The 23,458-nt window shown below is 40.7% G+C and overlaps 1 protein-coding gene across 2 annotated transcripts; it reads left to right on the forward strand.

The window, feature by feature from the left end:
• The first annotated feature begins 1,947 nt into the window (after positions 1 to 1,947).
• tmem183a (transmembrane protein 183A) lies at positions 1,948 to 23,140 on the forward strand. 2 transcript variants are annotated; one of them, XM_084062128.1, is made up of 8 exons: positions 1,948 to 2,145; positions 3,901 to 3,990; positions 4,800 to 4,973; positions 7,711 to 7,870; positions 10,081 to 10,261; positions 13,685 to 13,765; positions 15,054 to 15,209; positions 18,961 to 23,140. In XM_084062128.1, the coding sequence occupies exons 1-8, from the start codon at positions 2,079 to 2,081 to the stop codon at positions 19,144 to 19,146; spliced, it is 1,095 nt and encodes a 364-aa protein (XP_083918254.1). In that variant the 5' UTR covers positions 1,948 to 2,078; the 3' UTR covers positions 19,147 to 23,140. The 2 variants fall into 2 exon arrangements, with proteins under 2 accessions (XP_083918254.1, XP_083918255.1); XM_084062129.1 differs by having other exon boundaries at positions 15,057 to 15,209.
• The last annotated feature ends 318 nt before the right edge of the window (positions 23,141 to 23,458 follow it).

Genomic DNA, 23,458 nt, shown 5'->3' on the forward strand with positions numbered 1-23,458 from the left:
CACATACATGCAGACTTACCATTCTTTGAAACTTTGCAGAAATGTAAAGGGCCATTCCAAATATCACTGAAACCAATCTTACTCCAATTGGTCAAACGGGGGCGCTATAGCAATTTTTTGAAAATTGAAACTTTAAACAGGCAAAAGTCATGCCTCGTTTGGCCGACAGCCATTAGACCTGCTTACACATGTGCCTTGACTAATGAGGAACACATCTATCACGTTGACCAGTAAGCACCGCCCTTAGATTGTCCGCAATCTTGAGCAGTTTGAAAAACACTTAAACCCAGGATTTTTCAGCTATTTGCGTGAAACTGTATCATCATTGTGATCTCCTTTCACAGGTTCTTGTCTGTTGGTGGCTTCTCGCTTAAATGTGTGCCCCACAACCTGAAGGTCACCAGTTCAAGCCTCACTTGGTGCAGACTTCATCTGAGTTGCATTTCACACAACATGACTATCAATGAATACATCTGCAATTGTTAAAGATAACATGAAATACTTAATTGAGTGTTTTTTACATACAGCTGATCTACAATCTCACAATTTTTCAGATAGCAATGAGAGTATGTTTTTTCAATGTATAACATACTTCATTGTGAAAATAGCCAATGTACAATCTGACAACTTTTAATGGTTTGTGAGCTTGTAGATCGGCTACTTTCACTAATTTTGGTTCTGAGGAGATGTACAATTTCTTCATTGGTAAATGGTTTGTGAACGAGTGATCTTAGTGTTAGTGAAACAGGGGCTTGGGTCATGACAGAAGGCAAGAGTTTGTGATCCTCAACAGACAATATCAGCCTGGACAAAGATATAGCACTATGGGTAGTGTTGCAGCTACCTAAGAGTGCTTCATGACCGTAAGGTTGCCGGTTCAAGCCTCACTTGATGCAGACTCATTTAAGTTGAAATGCAAAAAACATGACTCAATCTATTCCGTTTCCATGGCGCTCTCTCTCTCTCTCTTCAATCTATTCCATTTCCATGTCTTTCTCTTCAATCTATTCCGTTTCCATGTCTCTCTCTCTGTCTCTTCAATCTATTCCATTTGTCTCTCTCTATGTCTCTTCAATCTATTCCGTATCTATCTATCTATCTATCTATCTATCTCTCTCTCTCTCTCTCTCTCTCTCTCTCTCTCTCTCTCTCTCTCTCTCTCTCTCTCTCTCTCTCTCTCTCTCTCTCTCTCTCTCTCTCTCTCTCTCTCTCTCTCTCTCTCTCTCTCTCTCTCTCTCTCTCTCTCTCTCTCTCTCTCTCTCTCTCTCTCTGAGGGGTGGCCATAGCTGAGTGGTTAGTGAGCCCGCCTAGGGAGCCAGAGACTCTGGTTGCCCCAGGTACGATTCCAGGCCAGGTCAGCAAATGTGTCGATGAAATGAAATTTGTCCCTGAGCAAGACTCTTAACCCCTAATTGCTCACAGGCACTCATTAATTGCTCACAGGCACTCATTGGAAACAAGACCGCAAGGACTTTCATGAACTGACCTGTTAAAGGAATTATCATTTCTCTCTCCTGGCCCCATATTATCGCTGCTTGCAGCTATATTTATTATTATTATTATTATTGTTTTCATAGACCTGGTTAAGATGTTAAAAAAAAATCAAATTCTTTTCAAGTTTTTTGTTGTAGAAAATAGCAGATCTACAAGCTCACAACGCGTCGCATCCAGGTTGCATCGCGACTCTTGCAGATCTGCTATTTTCAAACAGAGCTTGTAGAGCTTGTATATTTTCAACAAAACAATACCAAGTAATAATAATAATGTAAATCAGCTTGTAAGTCTGTCTGTGCTATTTTCAGAGTGAAGCGCTCTTTTGGGCTTAATTGTTTTCATAGACCTGTGTTTGCTTGTTTCTCTCGCAAAAAAACCTGGCAACCACTGCCCCCGTACGGTGTGTGTGATCTCGCGTGACTTCCCCTCGCAGCGTCAGTCCATGATGGCCGAAGAAGATCCAGGAGGAACATTTTTCAACTTCTCTCCCATTTCTCCTCTTTTCTCCCTGTGTGTCTCCCTGGAGGAGACATGGCTCCGCTAGGAGGAGCTCCAGGAGGAGCACCGTGCTCTCAGATAAAGTTATGCCCAAGAAAGGAAACCGAAAACGGCTGAAGTTCAAGGCCGGGCGCGACGTTTGTTTCGAGTCAGGTTAGTGAGTGTGTTCAGGGTTGCCAGATCTGCTTATTATAATTTCCCCGCAAGATTGTATTTGAAAATAGCCGATCTACAAGCTCACAACGCGTTGTGAGGTTGTAGATCTGCTATTTTCAAATAGCCGATGTACATTGTTAAAGTGCTCATGTGGTGGCCCATAGTCGCTTCTTTTGGGCTGTTTTTTCTAGACCTGGTTGCTTGTTTCTCTCACAGAACCTGGCAACACTGAGTGTGTTATTATGGTTATGATGGCGACCCGGAAATACACAGCAGATCTACAAGATCACAGTGCGGAGTGTAGGTGACGCGCTGTGAGCTTGTAGATCTGATACTTTCGTTGGAACGACGCCGTAGCCTACGTTGCACAACGAAATGTAAACAAGGTTACTAGAGCTAGCAAACCTGTTTATTGTTTACACAAAGCAATTACCATAATTAGTTTAATATTATTATAATAATAATGTAAACAAGGCTGCTAAAGCTATCATGAGACAGAAAGTCATCAACCTGTTTATTATTTACATAACAAATGGACATATGATTAGTTCAATATAATAATAATGATATAGTAGTCTAATACGAATAATAATAATGGTAATAATAATTTAATGCACTTATTTTTGCATGTTAAGCATTTTTGACTACAAGGCTTAGCCTATTCGAGTCAACAGGAACATAATAATAATAATAATAATAATAATAATAATAATAATAATAATAATAATAATATACATGTAAATTACTTGGTTACTTTTCAGGATTCTTATTAATCTACAAGCTCATAACGCAGTGCTGTAGTATGATCAAGTAGGGCATTAATTTAAGGAAAAACACAACAAGTTAGAATATGGAGATGAGGGGTTTCTGCCCAACAACAACGATATATTATGTAATAACCATGGCCTTGAAACCAGTGTCAAACTGACCACCAGTCTGAGGCCTTTGAAGCAGCAGACTGATGTTTGTCTATAGAAAAGGGCACTCTATGGCAGGGGTTCCCAAACTGGGGGTCAGGACCAACAGGGGGGTCCCCAAATTATTTTTGGTGGGTCCCCAGATGATTAGATTAATGTGCAACATTGTTTTCTCTCTCAACAGTAAACAAACCAACATACAGTATAAGTGTATACAGGCTACTGTATCTACACATTTATAAAGTTACAATTTAAGGTATTACATTTTTAATACCAAATTGTCAAATAGTACATAAGAAAGAGGCAAACATTGTGAAAATAGCCGATCTACAAGCTCACAACGCCTCTTGTACTGTAGATCGGCTATTTTCACAATATTTATCTGTGGAACCGAGTCAAACTAAATGTAATGCCTACAATTCCTACAATTCCAAGTGCTTGCCAGGGTGGAGGAGGGGGTCCCCACTTCAAATATGATTATTTTTGTGGGTCCCCAGTTCAAATAATTATTATTTTTGGGGGTCCCCACTCCCAGTTCAAATATGATTATTATGGGGTCTCGGCCTGAAAGGTTTAGGAACCCTTGCTCTATAGAAGGTCATCTGTCTGGGAAAGATAGTGGAGCTTGTTTTTATATTATGTTCCTGTCATTTGTTTTGTATTGTAATCATGTGTTTTTAACTTAGTAACTGTTGCTTGTGAGAAGAACCACAATGTAAATACGTCTTAGGACTTTATTGGGTTTATAATCCTGGAACTGCTGTAATTAACCCTGTTGTTTTATTGCATTTCAAATAATCAAACCCCTCCTCCTCCTCCTCCTCCTCCTCCTCAGTGACCGTTGCTGATTACGCCAACGCTGACCCGGCTGTAGTGAAGTCAGGACGGGTGAAAAAGGCCGTCGTCAATGCAGTTGAAAAAGAAGGTAAAGCCTCTACTTAGAGGAGCACTTCACCATATAAACGGTCCTCACTAACGGTCATTATACAGTTTTTCCCCCTCGCCAGAAGCTGCAGGTGTGGGGCAGAAATGTGCCGTGTGCGCGGAAAAAAATTGGGTTCTCAAAATGCATATGTATGCTCAAACACTATATCTTATATAGTACACATGTGCACAGTAATAATCTGTATAGTTTACATATGAATTGTCTCCAGATTTAGGAAAATATACTTTTATTAGACAAAAGTATACAAATCAGTCAGTCACACATCAACAACTTGTGATGGCACAGATGGCATCCTGCCTGAGAGCATTTGAGCCTTATATCAATGCATTTGAGCGTTGATATAACTTTTTTTTACAGACAAAATCATACTGTGGCGGTCGGATTTAAGGGGTGGTGGCCCGTCACTGCTTAATGCACATAGGGGAAACACTGTTATAAGATGGCTACCAAAGTTGCACGGCACGCCGGTCCTTGTGAGGTTCCAGCCAACGGATTAAACGCTTTCGGACAGACTAAGCTGCCTTCTTCAGGGTAGAGCTGCTTCTACCCTGAAGAAGGCGGCTTAGTCTGTCCGAAGCGTTGCTTTACGTGTTTATGAAATTGTCAATATATTTAATCATAGTTTTTTTTCATCATACAGTAGCTTAGTTTGTATTTCCTTTCCGTCAGTGAAAAAAGGTTGTTGACATTTTTTTTTCTGCATAGTTTTAGTCGACAAAAATAAACTCTGGTGCAGCGTGATAACTTGTGTTCATTGTGTGTTTCAGTGAAGTTTTTGTGTGTTTCAGTGAAGTTTTTGTGTGGCCTGGAAGCTTCTCAAGGAGCTGTAGAGGAGGTGCTCTCCTCTGAAGTGAGCGTCACAGGAGGAGGTGCTCTGGGGAGCAGCGATGAACCAGACCCCGAGGAGGACGGAGACTATGATACTAAAGTGTTCCGCAAGAAGAAGAACAAGAGGAGAAAAGGTAGGGCTTCAGTTTAAGAGGCTCACTGATATGGTGTTGTCTGGGTACAGTGTTAACACAGGGCTAGGCAACCTTAATAAAGTTTTTTTATGTATATGGACAATTAAAATCTATTGGAAATATAAAATATTTGATTTCACATAATTAAACTTAATGTTGGTTTGGCACACTGACGATCAATACAATAAAAACATGGTGCTTTATGTCAAAAAAGGTTAGGCTCTCTGGTGCCGGAAGGGAATTTCCCTTTCAGTTACTTACTTAGAAAATACTTATTATAAAGTCATAAAGAGTTTTAGGCCTGGAATCAAGCCAACCAGCTGACATGATGAATTGATGATTCGGGTCAAAAAGGAATTCCGGAAAAGGCAACAAAAAAGGCAAAGTACAAGACTGCGTACATATTTTAAGAGTGAAGAAACTACTATTCCCATAAGCCATTGCACATGGGGGGTGGGGGGTAACATATCCATGGTAACCTGAGTTCCACCCATATCAAGAATGGACAGGTGGCGCCATCTTGTGAGGTTTTCAGCTATTACTTTCAATGTCTCTCTTTCTATTGGAGAGGTTGCCGCTACACTGTAGGATTGTGGGTAGTGTAGTATTTCTATATCAAATCGCGGATGAAACATGTTTTTTCTTAAAACTAGATTGATTGCATAGAGACCTAGGAACATATATAGCATTTTTTTTTACAACCATGTCACACGTAAATCTACCATGAAAATCGTTACTACATTATATATAGCTGATCATAATATCCTCTTAACCCTTTAAGACCTGAAGCCGATTCTACCTAAATCTCAATAGTTTTCTGAAAAACGTATGTTTCTATATCAGTGGTGCTCAATCTTTTTCATGTCAAGGACCCCCAAAACTATATGTATTTGGCCGCGGACCCCCATCAAAATATCTTGTTCCAGGGACCCCCCAGAAGCAAAGATTTGAGTTAAAAATGTTCGCTTTAAAAATATATATATTCAAAGATTTGCACACATTTTCAAAAATAGTAGATCTACAAGCTCGTAGCGCGGCACTCGGTGCCGCACTATGAGCTTGTAGATCTGCTATTTTTGAATAGCCCAAAGTGTAAAATAATGCTTTTTAGCTCAAATCTAAAAATGACACAGTTCCAGGTCTTAATGGGTCAAGCATAAAATGAATGAGATGTATTACTTCCGGCACCTCTATACTTGTATGACTAAACAGCTGTGTTTACACGCTACGTAATTCCCCATATAACCCAGAGGGATGGGTTGCGTGTTCCCGGGAACGTGAAGGCACAGTCGACATAGTAATTGAGTATTTTAGCAGTGGTGTGGGGCATGACTGATTTAAGCAGTCACACCTGGCCCGAGGCCAAAGGAATTGGACTCTGAGCTGGGTGTGACTGCCTGCACACACACACCTGTTGACCTCCATCGCTGAACACGGCATAAATCAGTCATCCACCACCATGCCTCACTGGAGGAGAAGAGAAGCCTCTGTCATGACAGAACATCCATCTGCTCTGACCGGTAACGTCTAGCCCTCATAGATTAAAGTTCTCAGTGATTTCACTCATTTAGGATTCCATACGTAGAAGCCAGCCTGTCTTCTTATGGAAGCATGTTGCGCAACGAAAATAGCCTGAACTTAATGCTCTCAAATTCCTGGTTATTATTTTAAGATTTGAGCATTTGAAGTGGTCGAACTTAGCAATTATGTTTGGAAGTATCTTCCATAAAATCCTAATGGTCACGGATATTTCATGAAAGCAAAGGTTAACCCATTAAGACCTGAGGCCATTCTTAAAAATGTTTTCTAAATCCTAACAGTTTTTTTGAATAAAATCCCCCCCAAAAAACTACCTATAACTACCTATAACTACCCGGGTCCACAGGTCCATTTGGTGTAGATTCTATTGCAATAGCAGACATTAGCATTAGCACGAGCATTTAGCAGTGAAAGGTGTTGTGTTGTTGGTGGTTTCATTGATTGAATACTTTTATTTACAGTTTGCAAAAGGTACAGTTATATAATAATGATAAAAATGTATGTATTCAACTGATCAAGACATAATATAAAGACATACATTACTATACAGATTTTTAGCTGAGCTTATATTGGAAGAAGGCCTATGCAGCTGCTTTTTATTATATGTATGTGTACCTTGTTTTCTGTCATGTCTGTAAAACTATGGTTGTAAATGTTCCTTTTTGTACACACGGCGCCATTGAAAAAGAGACGTTTCAATCAATCAATCAGTAAAAGTATATTTACAGAAAAACATTGGGGGGTAATTTCCTTTGCCAAGCTAGAAGACACATTTCTTTTATGGTAGTAAACAATGTATGGAGTGCTCGGATCCAATAAAACCATTTTTTTGTTTGTTTTTATTACTTCATATATTGTTTTTTTTTTGTATTGTCCCTGTCAAATAAACAAAAGATTTGATTATTAATTTTCATATTCGAATATACATATTTTCCCAATATTCGAATAATATTCGAATATCGAATATTCGTTTGAAAGCCCTAGTAGGGAGTCACTTTTTGATGGCTGCTGGTGGTAGGGCATTCCACATTTTGGTGGCATAACAGTAGAATGAATTCATCGCCATTTTCGTGGGGGGGAACTGGGGGGAACAATGAGATCAGTGGATCTCCTTCTGGTGTTGTGCCTGTGGGCGTCACTCGCTTTTTTGAAGTAGTCAGACAGGTACAGTACATGGTCCCTGTCCTCTCCCCTGCAGAGAGCAGTGAATGCAGTGATGGAGAGGAGTACCCGGTGGACATCTGGTTGGTTCTGTCCTCCTACATCAGACCAGAGGACGTGTGCAGGTTCGCTCTGATCTGTAGGAGCTCCTGGACCGTCACCTGCACGGCAGCCTTCTGGACCAGGATGTACAGGAGGTCAGTTATTATCACACTTTGTGTGATAATAAACCCATTAAGACCTGAGGCAGATTCTACAAAATGTCTTCTAAATCCAATAACAGTTTTCTGAAAAACGTATGTTGCTATAATATCAGTGGTTCTCAAACTTTTTCATGTCAAGGACCCCCGAAATAATATGTATTTGGCCGCGGACCCCCATCTCAAAATTATTTGTAATGGGGACCCCCAGAAGCAAAGATTTAAGTTAAAAATGTTCGCTTTAAAAATATATATATTCAGAAGATTTGCACACATTTTCACGATTTTTCTAAAATAGCAGATCTACAAGCTCGTAGCGCGGCACTCGGTGCCACGCTACGAGCTTGTAGATCTGCTATTTTTGAATAGCGCAAAGTGTAAAATAATGCTTTTTAGCTCAAATCTAAAAATGACACAGTTCCAGGTCTTAATGGGTTAATAAATCAGTACTATTGAACCCCCTTTACGTCTGTCTGTGGGGTTTTTTTACAAATATTGAACCAATGAAAAATATTAAAAAGCTCTTCTGACTAAACCTCCCAACTCCATTGGTTCCTCAAACTGTCAGTCAAACCACCTGGCTCCACCCCCTTCTCCCCTGCGGGGCACACAGGGCAGCTGCAGAGTGAAGATAAACACACTTTATGACTCAGGGTTTTTTTTTTCACGTCTGACTTCTTCATTCCATTCAATGATGGACAAAACAACTATCTCCACATTAACCCATTAAGACCTGGAACTGTGTCATTTTTTAGATTTGAGCTAAAAAGCATTATTTTACACTTTGGGCTATTCAAAAATAGCAGATATACAAGCTCATAGCGCGGCACCGAGTGCCGCGCTATGAGCTTGTAGATCTGCTATTTTTGAAAAATCGTGAACATGTGTGCAAATCTTTGAATATATATGTTTCGAAAGCGAACATTTTTAACTCAAATCTTTGCTTCTGGGGGTCCCTGGAACAACATATTTTGATGAGGGTCCGTGGCCAAATACATACAATTTTGGGGGTCCTTGACATGAAAAAGTTTGAGCACCACTGATATAGAAACACAAGTTTTTTTCAAAAATAAGTTATAGGATTTAGAAGACATTTGTAGAATCGGCCTCAGGTCTTAAAGATTTAACATACTTCATGATGACTCAGGGTTTTTTTCAGTCTGACTTGGTCATTCTAATCATTCTAATGATTTTCTGGTCATTCTTGTTTCAAATATTTTTATTGTGAAGCACAGGTTATAGTTGTACATTTAGCTTCCTTTTTTTTTTTTAAACAAAAACAAACAGACATAAACACAAAACAGACAGGTAACATGAAAAAAAAAAAAAAAAAACTTAAGCAAAGATTTTCTGGTCATTCTAATGATGGACAAAACAACTATCTCCACATTAATGGTCAAAAACCTCATACTGTAACTCCACTTGGGTAAAGTGATGATAATATAATGTATGTGGGTAAAGTGATGATAATATACGGACACATTCAAGTATCTGATCATGTATAAAGTCACCATACCAACTGTGATGAGGCAGCGTTGTGTTGTTTTTCATTTCCTGAAAAGTTCATATTTTAGTTTCTGCTCAACAGCAGAGATATGGAGAGCTGGTGGGAATTGAACCATTGGCTGTAACTGAGTGGGTAGAAAGGCTAGGCCTTTAAATCGCCTGATCGTAATTATGGACCCTACAGCAGTGGTTCTCAGAGTGAGGTCCCAGGACCTCCAGGGGTCCTTGAGGGGGTCCCCAGCCAAATGATTGATACTATTGTTCCTAATTACTTTGTAGAGTTTGATTATTATTTACAAAACACGCTAACAGCCCTATATATATTTCAGCAATTTGAAAATAGCCGATCTACAAGCTCACAATGCGTCGCGATTGTGAGCTTGTAGATCGGCTATTTTCTAAATTGTTTTTTATACATTTTGGACTTGTGAAATGGGACATTCTGCACAACGAGTACTTTTGGTACTGAAATTATATTTTCACACCGATACCTTTGTACTTTTACTCAAGTACATTTTTAATACGGGACTTCCTCTTGTAACAGAGTATATCTACATTGCAGTATTGATACTTTTACTGAAGTAAAAGTACTTATTCCATCACGGTTAGGAACCAAATGGAACCTTATGGATCTGTAACTCTGAGAGTGTTTTTTTTTTTTTTACTTATCTCCCCCCCCCCCCCCCCGTTAACTCTTTCAGACACTACACTATAAACGTGGAGCTGCCCTGCCGTCTCCAGCCGGGCTCCATAGACAGGATGAGCTGTCTGCGGGCCTGTGTGATCCGTTCTCTCTTCCGTCTGTACGAGCCCTACAGCCTGAGGGTGTCCAAGATCCCCGCCCTGCCTCAGTCCACACCCACAACCCTGCTCAACTCCAAGGTAACACCATTTTTCACGATTTCTTAACACATCCACCGCCAGAGGTTAATCTCATAATGTACTCATCAGTGCCAAGGTTTTATTGTTGTTTTTTGTTTTTTTCACGTCGCCATAGACCCCGTTAAAATCCTTAAGAATGCCCGGTGCACTGTTTGTAAACATCGTGCACATGTCCCTGTGTCTACCAGTGCAGACCACGTGTCAAACGGGGCATCCATGTTGTAGTTAGAACGGTTTATGTTAAACAGTGATGACCGAGGAGAAAAAACTACAAGGGAGAAAATGGCGTTTTTGTGTGCGCTTTAGAATGGAGGCCGACGGGAACGGCAAAACCGGATCGCAAATAGTTCCGTTCCGGTGGTGTTACACTGAAAATGGTCCGTGTAGAAAATTGAAAAAACATTTTTCTTCCCCGGAAAAAAAGGAAAAAGCACCCGGACCGTAGCACTACGGTCTCGGCACTTAACAGTTGGATTTAATGGACCGTAGGACTACATTCTTGGCAGTCAATGTGTTAAAAATAGCAGATCTACAAGCTCGTAGCGCGGCACTCGGTGCCGCGCTACGAGCTTGTAGATCTGCTATTTTTTAACCCAGAGAAATCTAAAAATGACACAGATTCTTTCCCGGTCTCCAAGGTAATAATGGAGGAACCTTTTCTAAGCCAGGGGTCTTCAACATTTTTCAGGCCAAGGACCCCTTTAGCTGAGAGAGAGAGAGATGAAGCAGGGACCCCCCACTACATATCGTATAACAGTGGTTCTCAAACATTTTCATGTCAAGGACCCCCAAACTGACACTTATTAGCCCGCGGACCCCCATTTGAAAAGATATGCCAGGGACCCCCCATAAGAGAAGATTTTTAGGGCTCTAGCAGTGATTTTCAACCATTTTAATTTCAAGGACCCCCCAGTTTGACATGCATTAGGGCTACGGACCCCCATTTAATGGCCTTTCTATCTCTGGGACCCCAATTTATATAGTAAAATCAATGTTAATTTAACAGCTCCATTTGGTTCCATTTGTACACTCTCAGAGTTACAGACCCATAAGGGTCAATTTGGTTCCTAACTATGTATCATTTAGCTGGGGACCCCCTGGAACTCCCTCAAGGACCCTCTTTGAGAACCAATGTTGTATAACATGCAAATTCAACTTTGTCATAGATTTCATAGATAACTTCATAGACTAGTTTGACAGCACTGTCATCAGTTGGATTCATGTTCATGTGTATTTTTAGGCATTTAACAACCTAAACACTCAGTAAACTTGACCTTCTACTCTGTACTCAGTCTACTCTTTTTTTGTCCTTCTGCACCAAACCTCTTTGCGGAAAATAGCCGATCTTGTGAGCTTGTAGATCTTCTATTTTTCGTAGCCAGACTATATCACTGCGTGGATATGAGTCTGGTGACTCTATGAGCAAGTTTTTTTTCCAAGGGGGCGGACACGGCTCTGGACACAATTGGTTAGACCCAGAGCCATAAAGAGAGTTCTGACTCTAGCGTCGACTTCCATTGTAAGAATGGAATGCGGAAGTGCTCTGTCTATCTCAATGAGATAGTTCCAATATTTGGAACTATAGCCCATAGGAGCCCGCTTTGCGGCGAGATCAAAGCGTGTCGTTACTCTCTTTTCTACACTCTGGTTAGACCTACAACTAACTACCAATCACAGTCTCCCATATTTGAATACTGGGCCCTGATTGGTCACCCCAGACTTCTAGACCAGGAAATGGAAATGGAACGGAGCGGTGCCAGACCCAAATCGCAGAGGGCAATTTTTTTTTTGCACTGGCAGATTTCGTCCCAGGCTAATGTTTCGCTCACTGCACGGCACTGTTTTCAGGTGATTTAAAAAGTCAGGTGTTTGTCTTAATGCTGCGTTCACAGTGGCAGACACAAAAGCTAAACGGCATATTTGTAGCTTTGTACTTTGTGTCTGAAGTAGAAATCAGCTCAACTTATTTGTAGCTTTGTAGCTGTTGTATCTTTTGTAGCAGATACACATATAGCATTGGTTCTCAAAGTGGGGTCCGGGGACCCCCAGGGGTACTTGAGGGGGTTCCAGGGGGTCTCCAGCTAAATGATGGATAGGAACCAAATGGACCCTTATGGGTCTGTAACTCTGAGAGTGTAGAAATGGAACCAAATGGACCCTAACGGGTCCATTTGGTTCCATTTGTACACTCTCAGAGTTATAGAACCATAAGGATCCATTTGGTTCCATTTGTACACTCTCAGAGTTATAGAACCATAAGGATCCATTTGGTTCCATTTGTACACTCTCAGAGTTAAATTAACATTGATTTTACAATATAAATTGGGGTCCCAGAGATAGAAATGCCATTAAATGAGGGTCCGTAGCCCTAATGCATGTCAAACTGGGGGTCATTGAAATTAAAATGGTTGAGAATCACTGCTAGAGCCGTAAAAAAATCTTCTCTTATGGGGGTCCCTGGCTTATCTTTTCAAATAGGGGTCCGCGGGCTAATAAGTGTCAATTTGGGGGTCCCTGGCATGAAAAAGTTTGAGAACCACTGACATATAGGATGTATCTTTGTATCTTCATGTTGCTGGCTTCCACTGAACATGAATAGCAGCCTGTAGCTTTGTAGCTGTCTGTGTGAACGCGGCACAAAGCCTCACACATACATCAAGTGAACCAAAATGAGCTCTCTCCCCAAAACAACTGGCTTGGGGATTTGCCAGGATGCTTTAGGAACACAAATGCAAATTGCAAATGCTCTTTTCTGCATTCATATTTTAATGTCAGAAATGATAGTAATACATTGTTCCTTGTCCCTAAGGTGCACTTCTAAAAAAAACTTATTATTCTCCCCAGCAAGGTTGAGCTTGTAAAGGTTTATTCTTTTTTTTTTTGCTAATGCCCCCAAAAAAGAACACATAGATCAGGGGTCTTCAACGTTTTCAGGCCAAGGACCCCTTGGCTGGGAGCAAGATAAAGCAGGGACCCCCATTATATATTGTATAGATCTTTTTTTTCATAGATTTCATAGGCAGCTTTCATAGACTTGTTTCACAGCACTATCATGTTGGATCCATGTTAATGTGTATTTCCAGACATTTAACCATGCACTTAAACAATACTTAGTATACCTGACCTTTCACTCTGTACTTAGCCTGCTCTTTTTTCCCCCCTATACTAAACCACTTTGCCGAAAATAGCAGATCTACAAGCGCACAGCACCTCACAACGCGAGGCGTTGTGTGCTTGTAGATCCGCTATTTTTGGCTAAAGTTCTCCTCAGAATAGGGATGCTTGGTTGAAGTGGTTAATATAGAAATCACACAAAGATTTGGCGGACCCCTTGTAGTAACTCTGAGGACCCCCTAGGGTTCCCGGACGCCTTGTTGAAGACCTCTGACATAGATGATGATTATTGACCTTTCCCTTTTACAGTGTTTGTTGTTCTGGGTGAAGAAAGTGTCGGGAAAAGTGTCAGAGACCCTGTGGGAGTTCAACTTCAAATTCATAAAGCCGGTAAGTCATAAAAAGAATAAACCACCCAACTTCCTTTCCACCAATAATATAATATTTTGTTGTTGTCGGGCAGAAACCTCTTATATCCATATTCTAACTGTTTTAGTTTTGTCATAAATGAACGCCCTTCTTGATCATACCACAGCGTCACACAAAAGCGTCAAAAGTAGCAGATCTACAAGCTCGAAACGCGGCGCGACGCGTTTCGAGCTTGTAGATCTGCTACTTTTTTTTTGTAGGTCTGCTATTTTCTTTTAAAGATATTTTTTGGGGCTTTTTCTGCCTTTATTGATAATATAGTGGCTGACAGGAAATGGGGAGAGAGATGGGGGGGGGGGGTGATACCCGCTACTTTTACGTTTTAACATATCACCCGCCAAGGTATTAAACATCGTTTGTTATCCCCACGCCAGCGTGATTACCTTCATCCGATGGTATTTGAAACGCCGACATTGTGTTCCAAAAAAACAAAAAAGGCGGAGGGAAGGGGTAGGCGGAGGGATCTGTGTTCTCAGACGAACATTCCAACCGCGATCCGCCATTTTGGGGCTGTGGCTCGCTGAAAACTAGTGGTTTTCAATGCAAAAAACAGCAACTGAGTTACAGCTGTTTTTCTGAAAATCCCATAGTCAGGGCTAGGGGTGTGCCGATACACTAATTTCACGATACGATACTATATTTGGCTCACAACTTCGATACGATTTCGATACGATACGCACTTTTTTTATTATGAAAATATATGGGGGAGAAAAAAAGCAAATGCAAACAAATAATTCTGTTTTTGCATTATTCAGACATGCAAACTTGTAGCTTTTCAGCTACAATAGCCGTTTTGAATCCAAATAGGGCAATAGTGTGACACCTGACCCGAAAAAAAAACAACATGTTGTCACCCTTTTCACCTCGGGGCTGTTTGCATGCCTGATTATTATGATTGTAAAAAATAAAAAATGTTTTTTTTTCATTTTTTTTTCCAAAACGATATTTTTGTATCGCGATGTATCGCGGGGCGATATATCGGCACACCCCTAGTCAGGGCGGATGGAAGTGACGTTTTTTGGAATGATCTCACATCCACATACTTCTTCTCTGAGTGACGATGGATCATTCCAGAGCTGTGTTACGGTGCCTAAAACAGTGTGCCTCATTTTTTATTAGGAATTGAGTTAATCCTGAAAAAATTAAGTTTCCACCCTGACAGAGACGATATTTTCATACAAGTCGACTGTTTTATCAGACACTAACTTTAACAATCATAATAATAAGGATGTTCTTGCCACCCTCTCAGCAGGGGGGTAAGGGTGGCAGTGTGCCCTCACCCCTGACCACTCCCCGGCAGTACAGAGACGTCCATACCAACCCTGACGCAGAGTGCTACCTGCTACAGGTCACCACGCTCAACTTCATCTTCACGCCCGTGGTCATGGGCATGACCCTGGCTCTGGTGGGTACCAACCATAAACACCATCTTTATACGTTGTTCCATGAGCCCATCAGTGTTGATTTCATCCACTAAAACTGTGACGAAAAATGTTGGTCGACTACCTTTTTACACTGACGAAAAAAAAGCTATGATGACTAAAACTAAGACTAAATAATCTGTTAAAAAACTACAAAAAAACAAAAACAAATAAAAACTAGGCTATAATGTCAGTGAGGAACTAGTGGAGAAGAGATCTAGTAGAACTAATAGACAAGTCATTTTATGTTTGGTTGCACTCGGGTGTTGCGCTCTGAAAATGGCAGATCTACAAGCTCACAATGTGACGCATTGTGAGCTTGTAGATCTGCTATTTACAGCATGCAACCAACTGTAAAATCAGCCGTTACGACGCCATCAAGGCCCTGCAAAAATACATTTTAGTAGACTAAATCTACTGTAGATTTGGTCGACTATAACGGAAAAAAACAGTAATACAGATGACTAAAATATGACTAAAACCTAAATGGAATTTTATTCTAAAGACTATGACCAAAACTATATCAAAAGTTGCTGTCAAAATCAACACTGGAGCCCATAAAGCAGCAGCACAGCACCATTTCTTGATTGATTGATTGCTACTTTATTAGTCGAAATGTAAACGGCACGACATTAAGGCTAAAAGGATAACACAAAACAAGTCATGGGGGCATATTTCCATTGTGGTCCTATGTATTCAATTCATTAACAAAGCATACACAATTAACACAAACATGTGATCAACAAATACTAACACTATATATGTACAGAGGAGATGGGAACATTACATGCATCTCCCCTTTTGGTCTGCTGATGTTTTTTTCAGGCCAAGTTTGAAAGAAACCAGTGACACACTGTAACACAACAATCCAAGACAGGAAAATAGTTCCGTTATGATTTCCTGTTTAGTAAGAGCTGATGAAGAATCTGAAGCCAGGCAGTTTTATCTGTGTTGCACAGTTCAACAACAAGGTGATTCAATGTGCTTTAGTTTACACACAGAACATCAAGCATATAGGAAACACAATTATACAATGACATTAGGATGCATAAAACAAAAGAAATAAAAATAACCTACCGTTACAATGCAGAAGAGAAAAGGCAAGAAAAAATAAAAGTAACCCAAAGGCAGCAGCAAAAAGAAAGGTCTTTAGTTGTGTTTTAACCTCATTCAATCCGGTAACGCATCTGTGTCACTTTAGATTTCATTGGCTTTTCAAAAATAGCAGATCTACAAGCTCATAGCACGCTATGAGCTTGTAGATCTGCTATTTTTGAAAGATGGAGAAAATTTGTGCAAATCTTTCAATATATATATATTTTTAAAGCGAACATTTGTAACTCAAATCTTTGCTTCAGGGGGTCCCTGGAACAACATATTTTGAGATGGGGGTCCGCGGCCAAATACATATACATTTTGGGGGTCATTGACATGAAAACGTTTGAGAACCACTGATATAGAAACATACGTTTTTTTCAGAATACTGTTAGGATTTAGAAGATATTTGTAGAATCGGAACCTCAGGCCTTAACGGGTTAAAGAAATAGAGTGGACCTGCAGTTTTCTGGGAGTATGTTCCAGATATATGTGGAGCATAAAAACTAAATGATGCTCCTCACGTTTATTTGTGGTTTTAGGGACAGACAGCAGAACCTTTCCCCAGATGACCTGAGCTCATTTTAATTCCTGTTCTTCCACTTCATAACGTAGCTGTTTTACTTTACTACCTCCCTGTGGAGTCTGTCTACAAATTGCTTTTTAGAGTTTTGAAACATCCTGTTTGGAAACCAAACCAACCCGTTGGCAGCAAGACGTTAGCAAAGCGCTAGCTCCTCATTCTAGTTACAGCTTTACTCTGCAGCAGGTCCAGATGGAACAGATAGAACAGATAGAACAGATAGAACAGCCACACCACATCGTTGCTGTCATGGCAGAAACATCTCGTCTCCATATTCTAACTGTTTATGTTTTTTCCTATATTAACACCATACTTGATCATACTACAACGTCAAAAAAGCATCAAAAGTAGCAGATCGAGCTTGTAGATCAGCTACTTTTGTTTTGAAAGTAATAGTTTGGGACATATGAGATTTCCACCCGACAGAGACGATATGTAAGACGGTGGTACTCAAAGTGAGGTCCGGGACACGCACCCGTCCTTCCAATCCGATCGTAGTAATAACTTGGCAACGCCCCCTTCTGTGACGCACGCGGAACTGCCTCTCACATGAGCGGACCGCCTTAAATAACTCCCAAACCCCTGCATTACCAGGTATCTCCGCGAACGTGGATCGTTAAGCATTAGGCTTCCAATCCTAGCGCCCCGGGATCGAATCCCTTTCCCGACGCTGCTTATTTATCTTATCTAAAATGTGCCACAAATTATTTTATTGGGATTAAGGTTAGGTTTAGGCATAGAAAAATGTGGTGGACCACTCGTCCACTTGGTGAGAACAGACTACAGCAGTAGTCTGTTCAGTAGTAGCAAAAAAACAGTTACAATGTCAGAGGCGTGCCGTCTCAGTGGACTTGAGCAACGAGAGGCACCGCCTAGCGAGCCGTCAGGCGAGATAGTCACCGTGCCGAAAGGTGTGAAGGCCACGTCGTTTGAGTTATGTACCGATAGGGACAGAATCGTAAAATACCCCCCCCCCCCCCCCCCCCCTCCCCCAGGCAGTGGAACTATTTTCCACATTGTAGAAAAGCCGGGCAGTGTGTTATCCTCATGGAATGAGACGCATGACTGGGGCGAAGCAGTTCTGCGTGCGTCACAGAAGGGGGGCGTAACACAGAAGTTACTACGATCCGGTGGTAAAAGTGAGGTCGCGTCCGGGACCCCTAGCTAGCTAGGGGTCCTTGAGTGGGTTTGAGGGGTCTACAGTGGCCACTAGCAAGCTTAGTTAATTTAGCATAACAAGTCAGCTTAACCAATTTAACCCTATACACATTGGCTATTTGAAAATAGCCAATCTAAAAGCTCTCGGTCACAACGTGCCGCAATGTGTTGTGAGCTTGTAGGTCTGTTATTTTCAAAAAGAATCTTGCGAGCTTCTACTGCTGTCACAATGTCTCTCCTCCTAATAACCTCTGTTCATGTGTCTGTCCCTCTCCTCCAATGTCTCTCCTCCTTAATCTAATCCAGTGGTTCTCAATCTTTTTCATGTCAAGGACCCCCAAATTGACACTTATTAGCCCATGGACCCCCATTTGAAAAGATAAGCCAGGGACCCCCATAAGAAAAAGTTTTTACGGCTCTCTAGCAGTGATTCTCAACCATTTTAATTTCAAGGACCCCCAGTTTAACATGCATTAGGTCTGCGGACCCCCATTTAATGGCATCTCTATCTCTGGGACCCCAATTTATATTGTAAAATCAATGTTAATTTAACTCTGAGAGTGTACAAATGGAACCAAATGGACCCGTTAGGGTCCATTTGGTTCCATTTGTACACTCTCAGAGTTACAGACCCATAAGGGTCCGTTTGGTTCCTGTCCATCATTTAGCTGGGGACCCCCTGGAACTCCCTCAAGTACCCCTGGGGGTCCCCGGACCCCACTTTGAGAACCAATGATCTAATCTGTGTCTCTCCTCCCTCTCTCCTCCAATGTCTCTCCTCTTAAATCTAACCTGTGTCCACGTCTCTCCTCCAATGTCTCTCCTCTTAAATCTAACCTGTGTCCACGTCTCTCCTCCAATGTCTCTCCTCTTAAATCTACCCTCTGTCTCTCCTCCAGTTCACCATCAACGTCTCCACAGACATGCGTCACCACCGCGTGCGTCTGGTGTTCCAGGACTCTCCGCTGCCGCGGGGCAGGAAGAGGGGCGAGCAGGGGGGCACGCAGGTGGTCCTGGACCCCGTGAACAGCGTGAAGCTCATGGACTGGTGGCATCCTCAGTACCCCTCCTCCCCTTACGCATAAAACCATGACCACCCCCCCCCCTCTCCTCTCCCCCCCCCTACACACACTCTGCAGACCCTCTCTCTCTGTCACCAACGACCCTCCTTCACTCCTGTCAGGCAGAAACCTCTTATCTCCATATTCTAACTTCCTGTTTTTTTTTTTTGTAAATTAACTCATTCAGTGTCTGGAAATTAATTCATTAATTAATTAACACATCGATTGCCAATATATTAAACATAGTTTTCTATCCCCTTGCCAGCGTATAATTACCTCAATCCGATGATATTTGAAACACTGTGGAACCGACATTGTGTCCCAAAAACACAAACAAAATAGTCCCCGTGGGTTAGCGGAGGGATCTGTGTATCCATAGGAACGACAACGTTCCAACCGCGATCCGCCATTTTGGGGCTTCGGCCCGCTGAAAACTAGTGGTTTTCAATGCAAAAAAAAGAAACTTGAGTTACAGCTGTTTTTCTGAAAATCCCAAACAGGAAGCGGATGGCTTCCTGTTTTTTTTGGAAGGACGTCACATCCACATTCTACTTCTCTGAATGACGATCGATCATTCCAAAGCTGTGTTAGGTTGCCCCTTGTGGAATTTTCCCCCAAAAAGTGAAAGAACGCATCAATGCGATCTTGGCAATCATTTTGTTAATCCGCCAGTGCCAGCGTTTTTACTATTTATTATTTTTACTTCTTCGGGAGTCCCAGGATCATTCACAGGTTGCGGGAGAGCGGCCTCTGTCTGTAGACTGTCAATGGCACTGAAGCGTTGTTTTATTTTAAATGACGTTGCGTGACGTCAATGGCACTCAATGAGTTAACGCCCCTACTCGATCATAATACTACAGCGTCACACGAAAGCTTCAAAAGTAGCAGATCTACAAGCTCGAAACGCAGCGCGAAGCGACGCGTTTCGAGCTTGTAGATCTGCTACTTTTGATGCTTTTTTATTATTTGAATCCTGGAAAGTTAACAGTTTTGGACATAATGAGGTTTCTACCCCAACAGAGACGATATTAGGAGTTCACAACTCACAAATCAAAGGAGAATTTGAGGAGATCAAAGGCTTCTTTTACATGTTGTGAGAGATTCATAAACTCATGGATTTTTGCAGATTGTTAAAATGTCCTAATTTAACCATTTATTATTATCATCATCTGCCATTAGTTTTCTGCTCTCTGGTTTTCATTCTAAAATGACGATCCTTTCATAATATTATTATTTTTGAAGGACAGAATAAGTTGCTCTGGCGGCTATAGGTTTTAATTTCACTTTATCAAAATCATGCGTTGCTTTTTCTGTTTATTTATTATTTAAGCCACTGTGGTTCTCAACGGTCGGGTACCACCAAGGGTTCCAAATGGACTTCTTATGGGTCTGTAATCTTTCCTTAATTAACCCATTAAGACCTGAAGCCGATTCTACAAAATGTAATGTCTTCTAAATCCCAACATTCATGTCAGTGGTTCTCAAACTTTTTCATGTCAAGGACCCCCAAAACGATAGGAATTTGGCCGCGGACCCCCATCCCAAAATATTTTGTTCCAGGGACCCCCCAGAAGCAAAGATTTGAGTAAAAAAATTCAAAGATTTGCACATATTTTCACGATTTAAAACAAAATAGCAGATCTACAAGCTCGTAGATCTGCTATTTTTGAATAGCCAAAGTGTAAAATAAAGCTTTTTAGCTCAAATCAACACAGATGCGTTCCAGGTCTTCATGGGTTAATTAACACTGAGAATTTTACAGTGTGGGTGACTCTGGGGTCCCAAATATTACAAAAAAAACAGACCCAGAAGAGTCCACACTCTGGACCCCTGGTGGGGCCCCAGACCAGACATTGAGAAACAGTGATTTAGGCATGTTTGGGTTTGAGTATTAATTAATGACATTGTGCTCTTGATTGATTTGATGGGGGCCAAAGAGATGATTAATTACCTCAATCCTCATCCAATCATCTGCTGATATGATATGAGCACTTATATATCCTTTTAAATAGATGTAACTTCTCTTTTTTTTTCTCGGCCGATGTGGAACATGCTTTGAGCTTACAGGGCTGCAACAGTTTTAATCCAACTAATTGACTTAATTGATTATAAGAAGACGAATCAATAATGTAATAAAATAACCAATTAGTAACTTATAGACTGGGGGGGGGAATCTTAATTACTGAAAATGGCAGATCTACAAGCAACTCGTCACGATGTGACACGTAAGCTTGAATGTTGGCTATTTTCACTACACCGTTGTGAGAAGAATTATAGAGTAACCCTTAAGTGGTTAAAACTGATTAATTGAGAAAGTAATCTATAGAATAATGGATAGTTGAACTTGCAGCCCTACTTGACAGCTCCGTTATCCTTCACTGCCACAAACTGGGCTCTGTGTCTCGTCTTTCAGACAGGAAGTGAAAGCATGAGGTTCTACACAGTAACATTCCACTGTTCATTTAACTGTGTTGTGAACAAATAGAAGCACATGGATTACACCACTAGTCATCTGTATGACGTATCATCTGGAGACAGTTCAGGGGGGGACAGCAAAACAACAGTTTTATGTTCGAGGATTGAGTTCTGTACTTTATCTTGTCATGATGTACAGTAAATACAAATAGTAAATCTGGTATGTAACTATTGAGAAGAGTTTTACAGTGTTTGAAGTTGCATGGTGGCAAGGTACTGTAACTCTACCAACATGTACTTTTGCTGTAAATGAACTGTTAAGGATGTTACTGTGTACTGAACCTCTGACTTTGAACTGGCCAGTCCTTTTAGATGTATTGAATGTGAGTCAAATTATGCCAATTACACGTACGCGTGTGTGTGTGTGTGTGTGTGTTTGAGAGAAGGAGGATATTGTCGTTCTCGGGCAGAAACCTTAAGATATACATATATTACTTTTCAGGGGAGGGGGGGTTATTATTAGTTAGTCACTATTTTCAATATCGAAGAAATTGGTTCAATATTTATATAAAACCCACTGACAGATTGAAGCACTTTTACTTCAAAAACGTTCCTAAAATAGCAAAAAAAACGATCCACAAGCTCAACAAGCCGTTGCATCCGCATGATGTGATCTTGTAGATCAGCTATTTTTACTACACTGACACTTGTACAACGAAGTAGGGCTTTAATTTACAAACAAAAACATAGAAAAAATGTAAATATGAAGATGCGAGGTTTCTGTCTCGACAGCAACGATATTCTGTCACAAACAGCTGTTTGTAAGTGTTTGTACTATCAGATGCAGTAGGCATCCTTTTAAAGGGATATTTCACTGTCATACATGTTTCATTTCATTTCAAGTTGCTTGATTCAGTATTTAGATGTTTGATATTCATTTAATCAGACATGCAACGTTCCTATACAAACCCATTGTAACTTAAAACTCCATTTTAGATGAAATTGTCCTTAATATGTTAGGGCGGGCATGTTTTTTCTATTACTTTATTCATTTATTTTTTATACGTTTTGGGAAAAATGAACACAATTTTATAAATGAACAAAGTAATTGAAAATAAATAAGAAACATGCCCCCCTCACATATTAGAAGTACAATATCAGTCACCAGAACCAAGGACATGTGTTTTTGATTAATTCATCGTGGTTAAAATGGAGTTTTAGAAGTTACAAAGGGTATATCTAAATACTGAATCAAGCAACTTAAAACCTGTCTGTGGTGAAACACAGAAGACTGAGTAGACGTTAAAATGACTCCAAACATGTTTGAAAGTGAAACATCCCTTTAACTTCAACATGATCTGTACATAATCATTACGTTTTCTTTTTGATTGGATTTTCATGGTTAAGACTTCTAGAAGAAACACAAGTTTTAACGTGGAAGCAGAGGACATGCAGCTAAACGTTTGTTGTGACTGAAGAGCAGCTGAAAGAGATTATTTTTGTTTTATTTTAGCATCGGCTCTAGTATTAGATGTGGCTTCTGTTGATTAAAACAACTTTACTGCACTGAAATAAATAAAACATGGAAGTACTGCCCATGAAATCTGCTGCTTTGATCAGATTTTTAAGAAACATTTTAATTGTTACAACATGATTTAGACCATTGGTTCTCAAAGTGGGGTCCGGGGACCCCCAGGGGTACTTGACGGAGTTCCAGGGGGTCCCCAGCTAAATGATGGACAGGAACCAAACGGACCCTTATGGCTCTGTAACTCTGAGAGTGTACAAATGGAACCAAATAGGGTCCATTTGGTTCCATTTGGACACTCTCAGAGTTAAATTAACATTGATTTTACAATATAAATTGGGGTCCCAGAGATAGAGATGCCATTAAGTGGGGTCCGCAGACCTAATGCATGTC

This window comes from Gymnoscopelus microlampas, assembly GCF_963454915.1.
Source record: "Gymnoscopelus microlampas genome assembly, chromosome: 7".
Taxonomy (NCBI): domain Eukaryota; kingdom Metazoa; phylum Chordata; class Actinopteri; order Myctophiformes; family Myctophidae; genus Gymnoscopelus; species Gymnoscopelus microlampas.